General features: G+C 36.2%; 2 protein-coding genes across 4 annotated transcripts; one reads left to right on the top strand and one right to left on the bottom strand.

The window, feature by feature from the left end:
* Window positions 1-1,954: 1,954 nt before the first annotated feature.
* On the bottom strand, window positions 1,955-4,887 carry LOC108366685 (armadillo repeat-containing protein 8-like). Its single transcript, XM_017621147.1, has 8 exons — window positions 4,659-4,887; window positions 4,037-4,246; window positions 3,740-3,971; window positions 3,440-3,677; window positions 3,164-3,379; window positions 3,006-3,077; window positions 2,379-2,933; window positions 1,955-2,312 (listed from the first exon to the last, which is right to left on the bottom strand). The coding sequence occupies exons 1-8, from the start codon at window positions 4,885-4,887 to the stop codon at window positions 2,070-2,072; spliced, it is 1,995 nt and encodes a 664-aa protein (XP_017476636.1). The 3' UTR covers window positions 1,955-2,069.
* A 7,154-nt stretch (window positions 4,888-12,041) lies between these two features.
* On the top strand, window positions 12,042-19,009 carry Gabat (4-aminobutyrate aminotransferase). 3 transcript variants are annotated; one of them, XM_017621150.1, is made up of 6 exons: window positions 12,042-12,165; window positions 12,322-12,381; window positions 12,548-12,666; window positions 14,491-14,662; window positions 16,554-16,716; window positions 17,643-19,009. In XM_017621150.1, the coding sequence occupies exons 2-6, from the start codon at window positions 12,330-12,332 to the stop codon at window positions 18,610-18,612; spliced, it is 1,476 nt and encodes a 491-aa protein (XP_017476639.1). In that variant the 5' UTR covers window positions 12,042-12,165; window positions 12,322-12,329; the 3' UTR covers window positions 18,613-19,009. The 3 variants fall into 3 exon arrangements, with proteins under 3 accessions (XP_017476639.1, XP_017476638.1, XP_017476637.1); XM_017621149.1 differs by having other exon boundaries at window positions 12,042-12,185; XM_017621148.1 differs by having other exon boundaries at window positions 12,043-12,381.
* The last annotated feature ends 59 nt before the right edge of the window (window positions 19,010-19,068 follow it).

The raw sequence follows: 19,068 nt of genomic DNA, 5'->3' as shown, positions 1-19,068 counted from the left end.
CGCAAAAAAACAAATTCGACGGCATGCGTACCAAAACGCAAGCCGCGAATATTAGGTTAGCCTGTAATAAACAGCTGTTTGTGGAACGTGGCGTTGCCGGAAGAAGTGCAAGTTTCAAGCGGCTAAAAAATTCCGTTGATTTTTGGCAATTTTTTTGCTGGCATGTCCTACATATAAAAGAAAATTGTCGACATACTTTGTATGGAAAAAACGTAAAACACCTTTAACCAAAAAAATTCTCAAAAATCAACGGAATTTTTTAGCCGCTTGAAACTTGCACTTCTTCAGACAATAATTGAGTGTGCTACAAAACTGCATACCAGAATTTTTTCTAAAGATTCTGATTAAAAAGTTTGAAATTTGGGTGAAAAATTTTAATTAATTAATTTTTATACAAAGCTTAAAATCTGAATATATATGGTGTTTGTTGTATAGCCAGCTAGGCTTTTATAAAAAAATAATAAACATTAAATAAACAAAAGACAAATAGCCAAAACTGGTCAAAATATCGCACTCCTATTATTTTGTGGACAACTGTATGTATGCCTTTTGCTCGCGGCGTTTGAAGAGTGGCAATGGCCCGAGTGGTCGAAGCATTAAGCTGCCGCTCGGGAGATCCGGCTTCGAGTTCTCATCGCGCGCAGGAATTTTTTGTTTGGTTTTTTTTTTTCTTTTTTTGAGTAGTTCTATTTTTTTCCTTTTTTTGAGTAGTTTTATTTTTTTTACACAATCCTTAAGTTTTAATGTAAAAAAAACAATCGTTTTTTCAATGAATTTTCATCATAGTAAAGCATTTTGGTTTATTTCCTAATGAAATTGTTGTTGATGAAATATGTCTTCGTTTCATTTTCGCGTTTTTTAAATGAAACATTTTTCTCTTTCTGACCAGCTCAGAGCCATCTGACAAATTAGTGACTTTTTTGAGACTATAGGCGTGAGACAGCTTATTGAATACCAAATAGTCTCACCACGAAAAGTCACTATTAGTGACTAGAGACCGCTGACTGAATCCCAGGGTAAGTATTTCCCTTCAAATGTTCCAAAATTCTAATTATTGGGGTCAGTGTTAATGCCAAAAACAGCTATATATTGATTTTCCAGTATTTTTGAATTTTTATAAGATTTTGTTTATAGTCTCGGAGAACCCTAACTCCTTGCAAAGTTTGTGTACTACATACATATACACAAAATACATATGTATGTATTTCCCCGTGCGACCGTAAATTTTACACACAAAAATTAATATATTCGCGAAAATATGGGCAAAATATAGTAAAAGTATTTTAAAGGACTATGAAATTTCACAAATATTATTTCAGGAAATTTTTAAAAAATTTCATCCTAATGTAGAATTACATAGTGGGTATCAGATAAAAGAGAAAATCCTGTAGAATTAAAAAAATATTAAATTTGGGTATGGAAAATTTCCTTTAAAATTTTATCCTTGAATATCCTTATATATGAAGGACTAATATACACACGGGGCCTATTCGAGGCACGTAATAAAAGCGGCATTACTGCCGTACTGATGAAAAATGGAACATTGTTGCAACAGCCCAACTGAAAATACTTTGCTATAAATTCACACAGAACGTGATACTTTAATTATTCACGCAACACTGCGGTTGTGATTGAAACTCGAACAAGCCCACGACTACATCTTCGAATTTCGTCCTCTTAACAACTTAAAAAAATAAAATTTAAAAACTTTAATTTAATAATTAATTTTCTCTTTCATTTGGTACCCATATTGTTATTGTAAATTCTACTGATTCTTTTAAGTAATTTTTCGAATTAGTCATATTATTAAAATTTAAGTCCTTTAAAAAATCCTGACTTCAGAGTGAAAAACTAAAAACACAGTTTTAGTATATCCGGCCCATTGTTTCGTGTTTTGATTTTTTTTTGTCTACGGTGTTTTCTTTTGCGTTTTTAATTATCAAAACAACTTACGTTCAAAACGCTACAGTATATTTCAACAACAAAAACTGTATGAAAACAGAAAACTATCGTTGTAATAATACAATTAATCATATGTACATTATAGTGTATATATTTTTTTTTAGTATTTACTGCAAAATCTCCGGGTAGAAATGTTTACATTGTATAACAATTTGCTTTAAAGTTCTGCTTATATAGTCTTGACATTGTGGTTCCTCCCGTATAGTTTTCTTATTTAATGCATAAATATGTTTAATGATATTCAATTCACTTAGACGAGAATACTTTTCCATTGACCACAAGTCCTTTCGGTGCACAAGATTATAGATAGCAAAGAGCGCGCCCGCTTGAAGTTTTCTATCGAGATAGAACTGTAATTCGTATAGATTTAAATGTTTAGTTTTTTTTTTTAACTTGGCTCAAAATTAATACCATACCCAAAATCCAGCCAAGTGTCCCATTATTTTCTTATCCATTATAATATAATCTCCATTCTCAGCTTCAGCGGCTATATTGCCAATAATACAGAACACTTGCTCTTTGACCTCCGCCGAATGTTTGGATTCTAGTAACTTATTTAAAGCTTCGAGCACTTGAGACGAGTGTGTACCCATAATAACTTCAACATGGTGAGTTTTACTCAATAGATTTCTTAACAGCCCTAATGATTTCATCACAATCCTAGTGTCAGGATCATTCAACAACTCCAAAATTCGCTTTGTTCCAAGAGTATTGATAATATCGGTTTTAACATACAGCTCAGACTGAAACGACATATTCATTAAAGCCCATATGCTATTTAATCTTAGGGAGGGATCTTCATGCATAGTGTATTGGCACAATCGGTCAATAATTCCAGCATTAATAATGGGCTCCTTGGATGGCGAAAATTCTAATAGTAGATTGCAAATGGTAGAAGTTACAGCAACCAGATATTCAAGAGACGTTTCGGTTGCAAATATGTCCATCAGTGGTTCCCAAATTGTGTAATCCTAGAAAATTGTTTAAACGCATAAATATTACACAAATACGGGATTTTAATAAAATATCTTCTATTTTCATACTTGAAATGTGGTACGCAGCTGTTGAACAGATCTTGAAAGCGAATGTAGACATCTAATCGCTGCTAGTTTGACCTATAACGCAAGAAATATGATAAGTTTTTTGGGTATGTGCATGATAAATGTGGCAAAGAAATGTTCGGTTACGCAAAACCGCTCACCTGTGAGTTGTCATCCTTCAAACCATTCAATATAGCATTGATCAGCCCGAAAGTATCCATTAGCCGCTTTCGGATCGCCTCATCATTTGCACCTAATGACGCAAAACAACAGAGCGCAGCTTGTTTAACTGAGGGGTCTTGACTTTGCAGTAAATCAGATAGTGACTTCAGCAAATGATTTGTTATGGCCGCTGTTCGTTGCAGGTCGGAGTCAATCTAAATTAGAGAAAAAAATGTTATGCATTATTTTTTACTTTTTACAAGTTGTAATACCACCTCTATGAGATATGCAAGCGTTTCCGAAGCAGAGGCTCGAATTGAATGATCAAAACTTTCGGCACATAAGCGGGCTAAGGTGGGAAGCGCTTTTTGAGATATTCTGTTGTCTGTGGATGGCAACGTCCCCGACCTGTAAACATATGTTAAGCATCTAGCCGCAGACAATTGTATTTCTGGGCAAAATAGTCTCGACATAAGCGAATTCAGGATATCGGGTAATGATCTGCCTTGAAAACTAGGGAAGTAAACAAGATTATATATAGTACAAATATGTATGTTTGTTGAGCGATATTTTACCTAATAACACAAATATTGTCCGCTACCGATCGATTCGAATAGCACATGCAGGATAAGCAGCGCAGCGCTGGTATTTGTATATCTTCATTGTCATAACAAATCATTCGAGATAGTATATGCAAAGTTCCAGCTTGTAGCAATCGCAGTTGATCCTCATTTGTCTGACATGCGGATACAAGTATGCTTGTTATGCATATTTGTGTTTTTAATGAACTGTTGGCTGAAGCTAATCCTAAAAGATTTGAGTTATAAAAATAGTTTACCATTTAAAATAAAAACTTGTAAAGCCTAACTCACGCAAAAACTGCTTCAACACGTCCGTATCAGCAAGGAAGTTTTCCTTTGGAGCGCAAGGATGCTCAAATATTGACCGCAACGTGCTCAGACATATTTCAACACATTTTTTACTATTATTCTTGGAAACAATTTCCTTCAGCAAATATGGTACGACATTATATTGTTTGACCAGCATTTCAACTTGCTCCTCTGATCCTTTCGCCAACGAACCTGCGTGGAGGATGCAAATAAACTTATAATAAATATAAATGCAAGCGTGTTATTTTATAGAAAATATAATGGACGATAAAAAAAATCAAATTCAAAATCTTAGCCGGCTTATTTACAAATATATTATGCTACTCAAAACTACCGGCTCTCAATGATACGATCATCTCTTAGGGATCTATGTGCATCATATGTATGTATGCATATTCACGCGAAATTCCAGCCAATATTGCCCAAGGAAGTATATAGCATGACTCAGCAGCGGCTTCATCCCGTATTATTGTTATAGACGCGCATATATATAATTTGCGACAGCGCTATTGCACATACAAACTTACGTTCAAAAGCATGTACACATCCGCTGGCAGAATTTCTTGGGCGTTTGCGGCGTTTATTCCAGTAGTGTAAGGCTCACCTAAGATTACGAGTGCATCCATTTTCCGGTCTGGGCTTTGATCTTGATCAATACAAGTGTTGAGTATGACAGGAACCAGTTCGTGCGAGAGGAGTGCACCCTTCTGTTTGTTACTACCAATGACGGCATCTTTGATTTGTATCAAGGCATCTCGACAATCAACACCATCACCATTCGAGATAATACATTTTAATTCGTCCCAATTTGTTTCCTGAGAAATTGCCCACATTTTTTTGTACTATTTAACAAAAAATAGATATCCCAAATACCATCCCGAAATGTGTGACATGAAACTATTTAGTATGTCAATGCTGCTTCTTTTGCAACGTCTATTTACAATAATCGCTACAAGATTTGCAAGATTTGCAAAACAGCAAAGCGACCAAGGCGAATTTATACAAGGTGGTGTTAATGGCGTATAAATTCGCCTTGAAAGCGACGGTCAACGCGGCAAGCAACACAATTAATCCGTTAACGCTCCCGTTAGGACGCATGAACCAATTAGAACAGCTCTGACCCATGAACCAAAAATACAAGATCACCTAATCAAAGAAGCAAGAAAAAAGTATAGCTCTGATCCAGTACACGAACTTGCAGGAAGTTGCAAGAAGCAGGAAAAATGTTCCCGTACTCCAAAATCCTGTAAATTAGAGCGACTTTTGGAGAGTTGTGTAGAGAATGAAGTTGCAAGATTTTACTCGAATTTTTTCTTCTGGTAAAATCATGAAAAGTGTCAAGCAATCACTGGTTGACGTTTTTACAGGAAAAATGGTTTTCATGTTCTCGTACTTTTTGTTGTTACTCACTTTTTACTCTCACTTCAGAGAGTAATTTTGCTGTTTGACAGTTTTACAGGATTTTTCACGAAAGGTATGGATCAGAGCTTATATTTCTGAGCGTTTTTGACATCTGCCTAAGAATGAAAACAAACAAAGAAAACGAAAAAGGCGCGGTGATTGAGTGCGATTAAATTGGTATTAATTATAAAGTATACAAAGTGAAACTTGATGAAAATTAGCTGTCGTTCCCACGACAGTCGGGTCTACGTAACCGGAACGACCCAGATTTATATCTGGCCAAGGACTGTCACTCCAGCAACACTCCCCAAAAAGTCTTTGGGGAGTTTGTATGCTGTTACAACAACAACAACAACAACAATTAGCAAAAAGAGTTCATAAAATATGGTTTTCATGATTGAAAGTGTTTTACAATCGCATATCATTACCACGGATCGATTTTTCAATGCCACCGTTCTGGCTACAAACGTACACCCACTTTTCACGCAAATTTACACCTTTTGGCAAACCAAAAATATGCACAAACTTGTTCCAATCACACAGCACTTCATTTTTAACCGACTTCCAAAAAAGGAGGAGGTTATCAGTTCGTCGGAATATTTTTTTTTTTTTTTATGTATGTTACCGCATAACTTTGGACCACGTAAACCGATTTCGATAATTCTTTTTGAATCGGAAAGGTAGGGTCTCAGAGGTGGTCCCATACTAACCTGGTTGAGATCCGATCAGTGGATCATGAGATATATATATATATATATATATATATTTTATATGGGAGTTGAAGTCGGTTTTTTTTTTGCTAAAAATTACTTGTATATCATAAATATGTAATAAACCAAAATTTACAATTAAAATCGTTGCAGAAAACACATTCAATCGCTAAAAAATCACTACGAAGAGGTAGAAGACGGTGTAAAGAGAACCGAAAAACGTCAAAAACGCTACGAAAACTTTTTTCTGAAAATCCATTACAAATGCAACGATGGCTGATTAGGTTGTTGTTGTTGTTGTTGTTGTAGCGGCTACTAAGCCCCGCTCGGGTCGGTTCATCCGTCAACGTTGTCGTCTATTTCAGTTAGGGGGAAGCCCAGGAAGTGTGCGACTTCCACAGGGTTTGTCCATAGGGACAGGGGCGTCAGCTGAGTGAGGTTCTCAGGGCATGTGAAGAGGTGCCGGGAGTCATGTGGCGACTCTCCACATGGCGGACATTGGTTGGGCTCATCCTCATTGATTCTGCTTAGGCAAGAGTTTAGCCTGCTGCAGTAGCCAGAGCGAAGTTGGGCTATTCTAGTGCGGGTCTCTCGAGGCAGACAAAGTTCTGTCCCGTCCACGTCCGTTGGTTGTGTGCCTGGAACGGCATTCACAGGGCGGGAGTCTACATAACTCGAGACTGATTCCCTATGAATGCCGTTCAGGTTCTGTCGGTAGGTTGACGGGTCCAGGGGTTGTTTAATAAACCTCTGGACTTCGTCCGTCAGTTCGTAAAGAAGCCTCCTGATGTGCCTTGGCAGGGCTCTTCCACAAGCAGCTGTCCGCTGGGATGGCCACGTCTGTGGCTCCCCGCAAGGACCTGCTCGCAGAGCATTATGTTATGCTCCTTGACTGGGAGCATCTGGGCCTCGTCATGTAGGTGGTGTTGGGGCGTCATCAGGAGGCAGGTCGCTCTTCGTAATGCCGTATTTTGGCAGGTCTGTAGCTTCATCCACTGCGTCCTGCTAGTCCCCGGCGACCACACGGGCGCTGCATAGTTTAGAACCGACCGGCCAATTGCCTTGTATGTTGCCAACAATGTTTCTTTATCTTTGTTCCAAGTGCTGCCGGCCAGCGACTTGAGGACATTGTTGCGGCTCTGTACATTATTGACAATTGCGGTTGCATGCGCCGAGAAGGAGAGGATTTTCGGGTTATTCACCGTCGGTATTGTTGTTGTGAATACCCAGTTGCAGTCTGCCCTCTTTCGTTCAGGTGGTGAATAGGGTTGCCGAGGATTTGCAGGGGATAGGGCAAGGCTAATTGCAGTGAAGAAGCGAGAAAGTTCGGCGAAATAACCGTTTACTTTCGAGCACAAGTCATCAATTCCATTGCCAGACGCTATGATCGAACAATCGTCAGCATAGGAGACAATATTAACCCCCTCTGGTGGTTGAGGAAGCTTTGAAATGTAATAATTAAACAGTAGCGGGGACAGGACACCACCCTGTGGTACCCCCTGTTTGATTTTACGTGGCTTACTAGTTTTGTCTCTGAAAATTACTGACGAGTGTCGACCACTCAGGTAATTCGCCGATCACCTTTTGAGTCCCTGTGGGAGTGAGGAGGCCTCTATACCTTCTAGAAGCGTTGAATGACTGACAGTGTCGAATGCCTTGGACAGGTCCAACGCTACTAGAATAGTTCTCTCACAGGGGCAGTTTCGGTTAAGGCCACGAGTTATCTGAGTATTTCTGGCGTTAAGTGCTGTTGTTGTGCTATGCACTTTACAAAACCCATGCTGATGCTTCGCTGGGATCGGGTGGTTCGTAAAATACGGGAGCAGCAGGACCTCGAGTATCTTCGCTACCGGGGAAAGGAGGGTTATCGGGCGTTAAGACTCTCCTTTGTTGGCTGCCGGGCAGCAGGTGACAGAGGGTATGGTATGTATACGTTAAATATTTCGAGCTCAACATCGCCGGACCGGATAGCAATACCCTTACTTTCTAGGATGGTATCCCTGCGGTCGATGTCTGCTTCAATAAGACGATACTGCACGGTGTGGTGCGTGATGAACGCTAAACCTCCACCATTATCTCGCTCGCGATCTCGACGGTGCACGTTGTATCCGGCGCGATTCAACAGGGTTGAATTTCCGTGCAACTTCGCCTCTTGGACCGCAGCTATTAATATTCCATGCCTTCCCATAAAGACAAATTGGGAAAAATTATATTTGTTTTACTTTATAACTTTGGAAATATTTGTTCACATGAAATTCGTGATTCGTGGTAAAATTCGTGAAAATTTACTTTTAAATTTCTCATAAAATTTTGCAAAAAAATAGGCTTTGTGGTTAGCGTATCACCATTAACTTCAACAAATTTCGAATTTAAAATTGCCAATGTAAGCAAAAAACTTGAATTCGGCTCGCGCAGACCGCCCTCCGATAAGCAATTAGCATATGTATAATTTTGATCACTTTCTTCATCCGTTCGTCAACCCCCTTTTTGAGATTATGCATTAATTTTCAGGTTCATCATATTCAACATCTTTGAGTGGACTGATGAAATCTTCTGCTTAAAAAAAAAATATTACTGCTCGTGATCAGGTAGCATGAATTTAATGAAATGTCATAATTTTATTAAAAGTCAAATGGTTAACAACAACGAATGTAATTAAATGAAACTACCTTCTATTTGTATCATGGTAGGTTCTTTCCCTAACAATCCGGGTCGGATCCGGTAATTAGAGAATAAGCGAAAAGTTTGCTCTCAAAAATGGAACATAATCCAGAAGTACGGGAACGCAAAAAACCGCATTTCGTGCCCAGAATTTGAGAAACAGCTTATTCGCGGTGTGTTTGTTTTTGTCACTTAAATGCAAACTCTTGGAAATTGAATTTTTGTTTCACAAATTTGATTTTAAGAATATAAAGATTGAAAATACATTCACTATTCCTTAAAAGCACCAAGTAAATGCAGGCAACATGTAAACACAACACAGCTGATATGCACTTTGACGCTTTATCCATTTTTAGCCGGAGAAAAAGTCCTGGCTGTTTCGGGCAGGAAGAAGAAGACACTTACGATCCAATACGTTTCAATTTTCGCTCTTTATTACCCATTTTGTTGAGTACGGGAATGATTTCTGGGCTATTTTAGGCACCCGCGGGATCCCGCGTTGCGTACGGTAAAGAACTTAGTAAAATTGCTCGATTTCAAATATTTTGAGGAAAATTATGGATTCTGATGCATTTGCAGTTATAGCAGCGGAGTAAGAACGCGCCATGGCAATAGACTCACAAAGGTATGCGGAGCTGCCGGGCATAGTAACCATGGGCGCATCTATGCCAGGTTCTGGTTGAATTGTTGAACCACAAGCCAGAGGTCTTCCGAGAGAAAAATTATTCAATGGACCCATGAACCACCCTATTAAGTACTAGGCAGTTTTTAAGTATAACTTTATGCATACATACATACATACATATGTATATACGTTTGTATGTGTATGTTTGTCATTCATTAAATAAACCTTATAGTTTATGTTTGCTATGCACTTGATACGATTTTTTATGTTTTATTTTTACTTTGCTATTTGGAGCACGACATGTGGCGCACTCACTCACCAATTCTTCCAAAATTTCCCCTTGTTTAAATTTATATATACATACATATATATGTACATTAGGCTGGTACTTTAAGAAACAAATGAACGATTTTTTTCAGTCTCACCCCCTCAGTCGGTAATACAACACAGATATTACATATAAATTTTGATTTCGAGTGGAGACGGTTAAGGCGTGCCGCACAGGGGGGCAAAGTTCAGAATCCTCTATAGAGACTCAAAAAATTAAAATTATTATTTTTTCATCTAATACCCAAAATCGATTCTACCATAGTCGAAGATACCACATATAAATTTTGGGCCGATTGGAGTCGGTTAAGGCATGTCGCAATAGGTTCAAAGGCCAGAACCTCAAAAAATTTAAAATATTTTTTTCATTTAATACACAAAATCGATAGTACTAAAGTGGAAGATATGACAAATGAATTTCGGTCCCGATTGCAGTCGGTTAAGACATTTTCATAGAGTAATCTGAACTTTGACCCCTGTGCGACACGCCTTAACCGATTTCAATTGGGGCCAAAATTTATATGTGATATCTTCGACTATAGTAGCATCGACGTAGGGATGGAGGCTTAGGAAATCTGATGTAAAAATTTACTTCCTACATTTAACGGCCACCCTATCGTATATACAGTGACTCACAGAAAAATATTGAATTTTTTTAGGGTTTTCCAAATGTTTTTCATGGTAAATTTTTTCATACTTTTTTCACAAAAAAACCATGTAAATCGAGATTTCAAACTTTGAAGAAAATTAAGGAAAATTTAGTGAATTTTCAAACGTTTTAATAAGAATTTTTAAAAAACATTCGAGTATTGCATTTCTTTATACTATAATTGAATGGGTTATAAAACTGCATATTCGAACTTTTTGTGAAACCTCGCATTAAAAAGTTAGAAATTTGATGAACAGTTTGAAATTTTTATATACATACATATCTGGTTTTTATTGTACATATTTTTGTGAGTCACTATATGTAAGTAAATACATATATTCGTACATATGTATGTATGTATGTACTTATATACCCTGCAAACCAAAGTTCCCGAAATCTAAACGAAATCTTTGGGAGTTTCTCATTTTTGTAACGATTTTTTTACGAATCTTCAACGAAAATTATATGAACTTTTGTGTACGAAAAATAAAGAAAATTCTGGAAAAGTTCTGCAGAAATTTTTGACATAGCAGAATTATTTTGATTTCTTTACCGAATTTCTTACGAAGTTTCGTAAAAGAATCGAAGTGTCTAAAATTTACTTCATTTTAGAGAATTCTGTAAAATTTCTCCATAATTCAGAATGCTCTGAAAAAATGGTTTGCAGGGTATGCACTGAACCAAAAATCCATCTCTGGATCAAAGAAAAACTTTCCATACTTTAAGGTCGAAAATTCTTCCGAATGAATAAAAAATTCGCCCGAATGAGTAAGTTTTCTTTGGAATGTGTAAAAACGTACACGAAAATATGGAACCGTGGATGTAATCTATCATTTTGAAGAAATGTTGTGCATGAAAAGAGGATAAAACTTCTTTAGTGCTATTTCGTTCCCATTCTTCTTCATTTTTATTGCTGTTTTTCTTCAATTAAGAGAAGTTTTTTTTTTGAGTGTGTATGTACATATCGTCGATTAAAGTACAAAACCGCGTATCAACAAAATGGAAAACCGCGTATCAAGATAATAAAAAACCGCGCATGTGAATTTTCATAAATTATTTTCTAGAGCGTAAAAATACTCAAAATGGTTCTCTTTTTTATGAAGCAATCGCATTTCTGGCTGGTATATTTCAGGACGAATCTATAAGGATTGAGCCAAGAGCTTGTGTGAGCAAATCCAATTTTTGGCAGCAAATGTCGGTTACGCGGTTTTGCAGAATGAAGATACGCGGTTTTGTACTTTAAACGACGAGATTTATGTATACATTTAGTGGATAAATATGTACTCAGTTTTAAATTTATGAATTCTCACAGAAGTTTCTACTTTTTGTTGATAATAAACTTACAAACAACAAACAGGTTGTTCGCTCTGGAAGGTACATGCTCCATATGTATGCAGTCGTATCGCCGCGGTATCGTCAATTTCGCTAACTATCGCTTGTATACTTAAATAAGTATACTATATACATACATACATATGTATGTTCTTACATCAATATGTACACCCCTACATACTTACATATGTACATACATACATACATACATACATACATATGTCGAGCGTTAACTTTTAGTCGTGTACCCCCTAATGATAACCAATTTTAGGGAGCGTAAAATTTCCGCATTGACATTGTGCGCACAATCCAGTACACCAGCCAGGCAGGCAGACAGTACCAGACCGCAATCGAGCAATCGACCATTCGCTGCCCTGGATGCTGCTGCTCTTTCATAAATAGTAGTGTTTAACGTTGATTCCGAAAGTGAGACGGTAGCAACGGTTGGCTGGCTATACAAAACCAACCAAACACAGTCATATTGACTTCACACAATAGCTACGATAATTTATTAATTCTTTTATTTTCTTTGTTTGGTGTCTTGATTTAATAAATAAAATAGTAATAAACATGCGTTTCCTGCAAGCAACGGTAGTGTCGAGACATTGTGCCATTTTAAAAGGTAAATTTCGTGAAAATGAAAAAGGAAAAAAAAACAGAGACATCTCTAAAAATCGATTAAGTTCATTTGGTGTTGCCTAATCGCCTAATATTGTACGTATCCTTTTGTGTTATTTTTTTTGGAATCTTTTCGCTCTGCATTTGCCATGTCCTCGTGTCCTTCTAAGGCTTGGCATATCCTAGAAATTATGCCACTGTGGCGGAGCCAGCGGCGCCTGCTGTCAAAACAAAAACCATACCAGGCCCAAAATCGTTGGAATTGAAGGAGAAATTAAGCGCAATACAAGTAAGTAGTAAACAATTAAGTACATATGTATAGCATTTTCTTAAAAAATTGTCTGGCTCAAGTTGCCACTCAATTGTCTATTATAACAGTGATTTAGTTGTTTGTGCATTTATATGTATAAACGAATATTTGTTTGTGTGTATTTAATAGTTTATTAATTGAAGTGAGACGACACTTCATTAAGGTATCATTCAAAGGCTTAGGTACGCGCGCACTAGACTTAAATACCATAAAAGTACATAGCGTTTACCTTAATTCACAAAGGCCCTAACCAACAAATTTTTTAATTTTACAGGAAAAGCAAAAAAAATATATTTATAAAGAGGTACAGGCAAGGCGAATTTATATAAGGTGGTGTTACTAGCTCAGCTGATTTTGTGTATGTGTTTCGTCGCACGGCTTCTGATATCAGATTGAAAAATTTTGTTTGAATTTCTACACACACTCTTACAGATTTTGACAGTTTATGCCGCCAAAGCAAAAACAAAATACATGTAAATTTTTGTTTTTGTACTCCTGCTATCACCTTATATTAATTCGCCTTGGGTACAGGTAGCGATTTTAAAAAGTGGCATGTAACTCCGTTGTTTTTGGTACTTAGACTATAATATTTTTTTATTAAAGGTGTTTTTAAATATATCCCACCAAAATTTGTGAAAAACGCAGTTTCGAAAAAAGTGTTGGTAGGTATCGATATGTAAGTATAAATTACATTCGGGGTCACGGACTAGACGTTTAAACAAAAATTAAAATTAATTTACGTATATGTGTATGTATATTTATACGCGGATATGTAAACACAGCAAAACAGGCGATAATTTGACACAAGCGTGCTCATAAGAATAATCATGGCTTCTATCGCTATCACCTGTAGTTGATACGCCTTTATCAAATACGTACCGTTCTTTCGATTTTACAAAATGAGGTATCAAATGAAAGGGCTTGGCCTGCGGATGTGTAATAACTTCTTATTTTTTCAAAAAGAGTTTCTACCTGATAAACAAATTTAATTCAAATTATTTTTAAGTTAAATCAATTATTACACTATGAGTATCGATCGAAAAGGCTTTATTTTTTAATTATATGTAGTACAGTTGCCACCTGTTTCAAAAAGCAAGTTCGACATAAATAAAGGCAGAAAATTGAAATGTTTATCCTGATATGGATGTCAGACGAGCATTAGGTTAAATAAAGTACTTCAAAAAGAATATATGTAAATCAAAATTGCCTTGAAGAAACTTTATTTCTAAACTGCATGTAGGAGGGTTCCCACCTGATTTTATAATTAAATTCATTTGAATTAAGAGTATAAGATAATTTAATTATGTATCACAATACACAAGTGTCAGACGAAGTTTTGGTTTAAAAATTATTTGAACAGGATTGCCATCTGTTTGAAAACTCGAATTAAATTAAGTTATATGGAATATTGCAATTTTGGCGTCAAGCAAGGTAGTATTAAGAAATATTTAGTTTGGGAATTTATAACATTAAAGAGGGTTTCCACCCGTGTATTAAATATAATTTGATACTGATCGTCTTTCTACAAGCAAACAAAAAAAAAAAGTTCGCCCGACATCTTCGAACAGCAGCAGATGAAAGATATATATGTATGAACGAAATAAAGTTAATTCATAGCCAATTTATTTATTTTAAAATTAATATATAATAGATCTAAAAAGTCAGTGTAAATAAAAGATAAACTAATATAATTCCAGATAAACAGAAGTGGCTTCATGTTTTAATATTACTTTAGGTGTTGTTGTTTTTGGAATATATGTCTGTATATACAAATATGGTAATTAATGCATTCAACTTTTTCAGAACTCTGAACCAGTTCAACTTTTCGCTGACTATGAGAAGTCAATTGGAAATTATTTGGTTGATGTCGATGGTAATGTGTTACTTGACGTCTATACACAAATTTCCTCAATACCATTGGGCTATAATCATCCCCGTCTCTTGAATGTCTTCCAAAATGAAAAGAACTTGAAAAGTGAGTAAAAAATATAAAGTTTATTTAACAACAATTCGATTTTAAGCAAAACTTGTTTAGTCGCAATTGGAAACTGCTTATGTATACCATAAAAAAAAAACCAACAACATGTATCTTATCGCTTTATTCGTTTAATCAGAGAAAGTTTATTACGCTTGCGACTGCTCCGCAATTATTTATTACAAAAAAAAAAAAAAAAACCAATTTGAGTGCACTTATCTCACTACAGATTTTATTATTTTTATAAAGCCCTAGCAGCTAGAAGTTTCTGGATAAATGCATACGTAGACTGTTCTATGCCGATAAAATATAACCCTGTTTTTTATTTTGAAATCAAGAAATATTAAGAGGTCGCTCAAAGCCCTTAAAATTTTCAATGCATTTCACATGAAAAAAAACATTTTACGTAGAAATGATATAGTACTCTTAAAAATCAATATTTTTCGAACGGAATACTCTGTTTCCTTTCAGGAGACTTCCAATAATAATCCCCAATTGTTTAATAAAAATTTTATTAATGTTAAAAAAAATCCATGGGTTAAATAAAAATGGTAAAATAAACAATTGGATATTATTTTTGAAAGTCTCCTGAAGAGAAGCAGAGTTTTCCGATCAAAAATATTGATTTTCAAGAATTCTATATTATTCCCACGAAAAATTGTTTTTTTTTCATATAAAATACATGGAAACTTTATAAATATATTTGATTTAGAATAATCCTAGGGGGGCTAGAACATTAAGATTCGGACTTTGCCTTTTCACTTGCATTTTTATACCGCCCTAATATATGTACATAAGCACTTGAAAATAGAATATTTTCACACTTCAGATATCTAATGATTTTACACTTGAAAAGAGATTAAATATAAATGTGTAATTGAAGAAAGATTTTTAAGTAAGCAACTGTTTATTTTCTTTAATTTAATTTCCATTTTTTAGCTTAAATGTGGGACAGTTAATTTTACACACAAAAAAAAATCATTAACTCATTTTAAATTTTCTTTAAATATGTTTAGTTTCATGATCCTGATGATTTATGTAATTTTATATTTTTATCAGAAATTCACTAGGTCGAGTGAGAACTCATCAGTCTCACCTCAAATAAATGTCTCCCTGTTTAAAGATAAATAAATAAAAGCTTGTAAAAATGCGAAAATCAAGGAGCCACATGACTAAATAGTTTGATTGTTTCGATTTTGTTACTGTGCAGAATTGTCCCTAATTGTGTTGATATCCTTTTTGATGTCATTGTTGTTGAATCCAAGGAGTGGGCTGGGTCCAACAAATTGGGTGTTTGCCCATTGTTTAGCTTGGAAGTCCGTATTTTCATTACCATCGTAGCTCTCATGACCACATTACGGAGTCTTTATTTTGGGTGGGGTGATCATTGAGTGTTCTGTGACACTCTACGAGAGTTTTCTAAGAGTATGGGTAGCTATCTAGAGCTTTGAGAACAGATTTACTGTCCGAAAATATGGAGATATTTGGTCTGACATATTATCTATATAATAAGGCATGTACAGCGATTTTATGAAATCTAAGATCTTATCATAAAGTGCGCTCGTAATCGAGGGCCCTAGAGACTATCTCAGAATGCTCTAAAGTCTTACTCTGCTTTGGATGTGTCCTCAACTGTATGACCTACATGCGCAGGCTAAATGAGACTTTCCTGGTAACAAGCGGTGGCTGTATAATTCCCTTTCGATTTTGATGATAAAATTAAATAGTACTAAAAAAGCTTTAATTTTTAATAGGCTAGTCTGGGGAAAAGATGTACGTTGCAAATAAGAGATTTGACCCAAAATGCAAATAGGATTTCAAGTCTACTCCCTATATTTTTAAAATTTTTTATGGAAATACATATTTTCACACGTATTATTCTTCATTTTAGCATTAATCAACCGTCCTGCCCTGGGTGTTTTTCCTGCAAAGGAATGGCCGGACTATTTGAACTCAATTCTTAGTAAAATTGCACCCAAAGGCCTTAATAACCTGACAACAATGATGTGCGGTTCCTGCTCAAATGAGAACGCATACAAAAATATTTTTCTTTGGTAAGATTTAAGTGTATTTTTTTCATAAAATTTATCTTTATTAAAAAAAGAGCGGGGCTAGAGGGTAACGCAGAAAAAGCGGTATGTATAAATTCCCAGTGTGGAGATCCCGAGGCTGGATAGTATTGAACTGATGAGGGATGACACAAGCTAATGAAACCTAGCCGCAGATCCCTAAACATTTTCAAGGATGGCTCTAAAATGTAAAGGGACTGAACTGAACGTCAGTTGGGTAGTAAGGTTACCTGAAACGGGAATCAACTCAAAATAAACTTATACGTAGAGTCAGGCGGAGTTACCTCATATAGTATTCCATTTAAAAACGTCCTCCGCAATCGGGCATAGGCTAGCCGCAAATATTTAGAAGGATGCAGATGCCAACAGTCTGACTCTCGAACAAGAAAATGCGATACATTCACAGACCACTACAAAACTTGTATATTGAAATAAAAGACAGTATTATAAGGCAGTTCAGAATCAGATGGAATAAGTTAACCATCTGGACTATCAAGGAAGAATTGCAGTTCATGCACAAAGAATAGGAATCAATAACGTGGACTGGTTCAGGTAATATAATGATCCAAAGTCCAGGGAAAGCTTAGAGCACATTCTACTGCCGATGTTCCACACAGTCAAAAAAACGACTAAAATGCTTAGGAACCTACGAATTCGAGAAGTTAGAAGACATCGCAAAAGTAGAGCTGAAATTATTACTGAAATTCGCATTAACCGTTGACATTCTTTGAAATGCCTACATTATCGCCTAAAACCGATCTTCAACTGGCAACGCTAAGAACCTACTAGTCTATGTGTAGCTCAACGCCGGCTAGATTAACCTAACCTTACTTGAAAGAAACGTATTTAAAAAAAAATTTAACTCTTCATTTTACAAAGACTTAACAAATTTCTATTACATCTCTATTTAGGTACCGTCGCAATCAGCGTGGTGAAAACGTTGACTTCACAGATGCTGAAATGCAATCGTGCATGATTAACCAACCACCCGGTGCACCCCAACTGAGCTTACTCTCGTTTAAGGGAGCATTCCATGGACGCACTTTGGGCGCACTCGCCACCACACATTCCAAGTATATACACAAAATCGATGTGCCTTCATTCGATTGGCCAATTGCCACATTCCCACAATATCAATATCCGCTCGCTGAAAACGAACGCTACAATAAAGAGCAGGATCAACGTTGCTTGGCTGAGGTTGAGGATCTGATTGAAAAGTACAACAAAAGAGGCATACCAGTAGCGGGTATTATTGTTGAGCCCATACAGAGTGAGGGTGGTGATAATGAGGCTTCACCGGAATTCTTTCAGGGTTTGCAAAAAATTGGCAAACGTCGTGGTGTGGCACTGCTGATCGATGAGGTGCAAACCGGCGGTGGTTGCACTGGTAAAATATGGTGTCACGAACACTTCGACTTGGATGGACCACCCGATGTGGTAACATTCAGCAAGAAAATGCAGTTGGGCGGTTACTTCCACAAGGAAGAATTTAAGCCGCGTCAAGGTTATCGCGTCTTCAACACATGGATGGGGGATCCCGGCAAGTTGTTGCTGCTGCAAGAAGTCATTAATGTTATACAGGAAGATAATCTATTGAAGAATGTGAACACTGCTGGAAAGGTGTTGAAAGATGGCCTGCTGGCTTTGGAAAAAGAATACTCACATATCCTGAATTCGACAAGAGGGCGCGGCACATTCTTGGCGGTCAACTGTCAGAATAGTAAAGCGCGCGATGATATCGTAACTAGGCTAAAATTGAAGGGCATACAAACTGGTGGCTGTGGTGAGCTTTCCATACGTTTCAGACCCGCTTTAACATTCCAAGAAAAGCATGCACACATTGTTTTAGATGGCTTTAGAAGCCTTTTGAAAGAATTGTAATTAGTTAGCGAGACTAAGGAGCTTTAAGCTGCTGCCGCACTTGCATTTAGTATCTGTTGATCAACGGAAAGCTTTTGTCCGAATTGCAGCGAGCTATCGAAAATTGCACAAAAGTATTTGAAAATAAATGCAAATGATTTGTTTATCATTTTGATAGTCTAGTACCTACTTATGTATGTATGTATGTAAAATTTATCATATCGATTTTATATGAAGAGTTTATGAAAGCTCACGCAGTAAATTAAAATATGTAGAAGATAGACCTTCGAGCGTGAGAGTGAAAGGTTAAATATGGATTATATTGTATAAAGAAAATACAACACAAGGATTGTGCTCTGAAACTTTGCTTCCAATAAATTATGAATATTAATTATTTACCAAAAAATAATACAAAATACTTTTCATTAAAAAGCTCAAAGAGCTTGAAACTTTTGCTTAACTGTACAAATTTTTGTG

The sequence above is a fragment of the Rhagoletis zephyria genome, unplaced genomic scaffold, assembly GCF_001687245.7.
Source record: "Rhagoletis zephyria isolate East Lansing unplaced genomic scaffold, Rhagoletis_zephyria_1.1 Rzeph_scaffold_02379, whole genome shotgun sequence".
NCBI lineage: Eukaryota > Metazoa > Arthropoda > Insecta > Diptera > Tephritidae > Rhagoletis > Rhagoletis zephyria.
The sequence above is the reverse complement of the archived record's forward strand: the minus strand, read 5'-3'. Positions and strand labels throughout refer to the sequence as shown.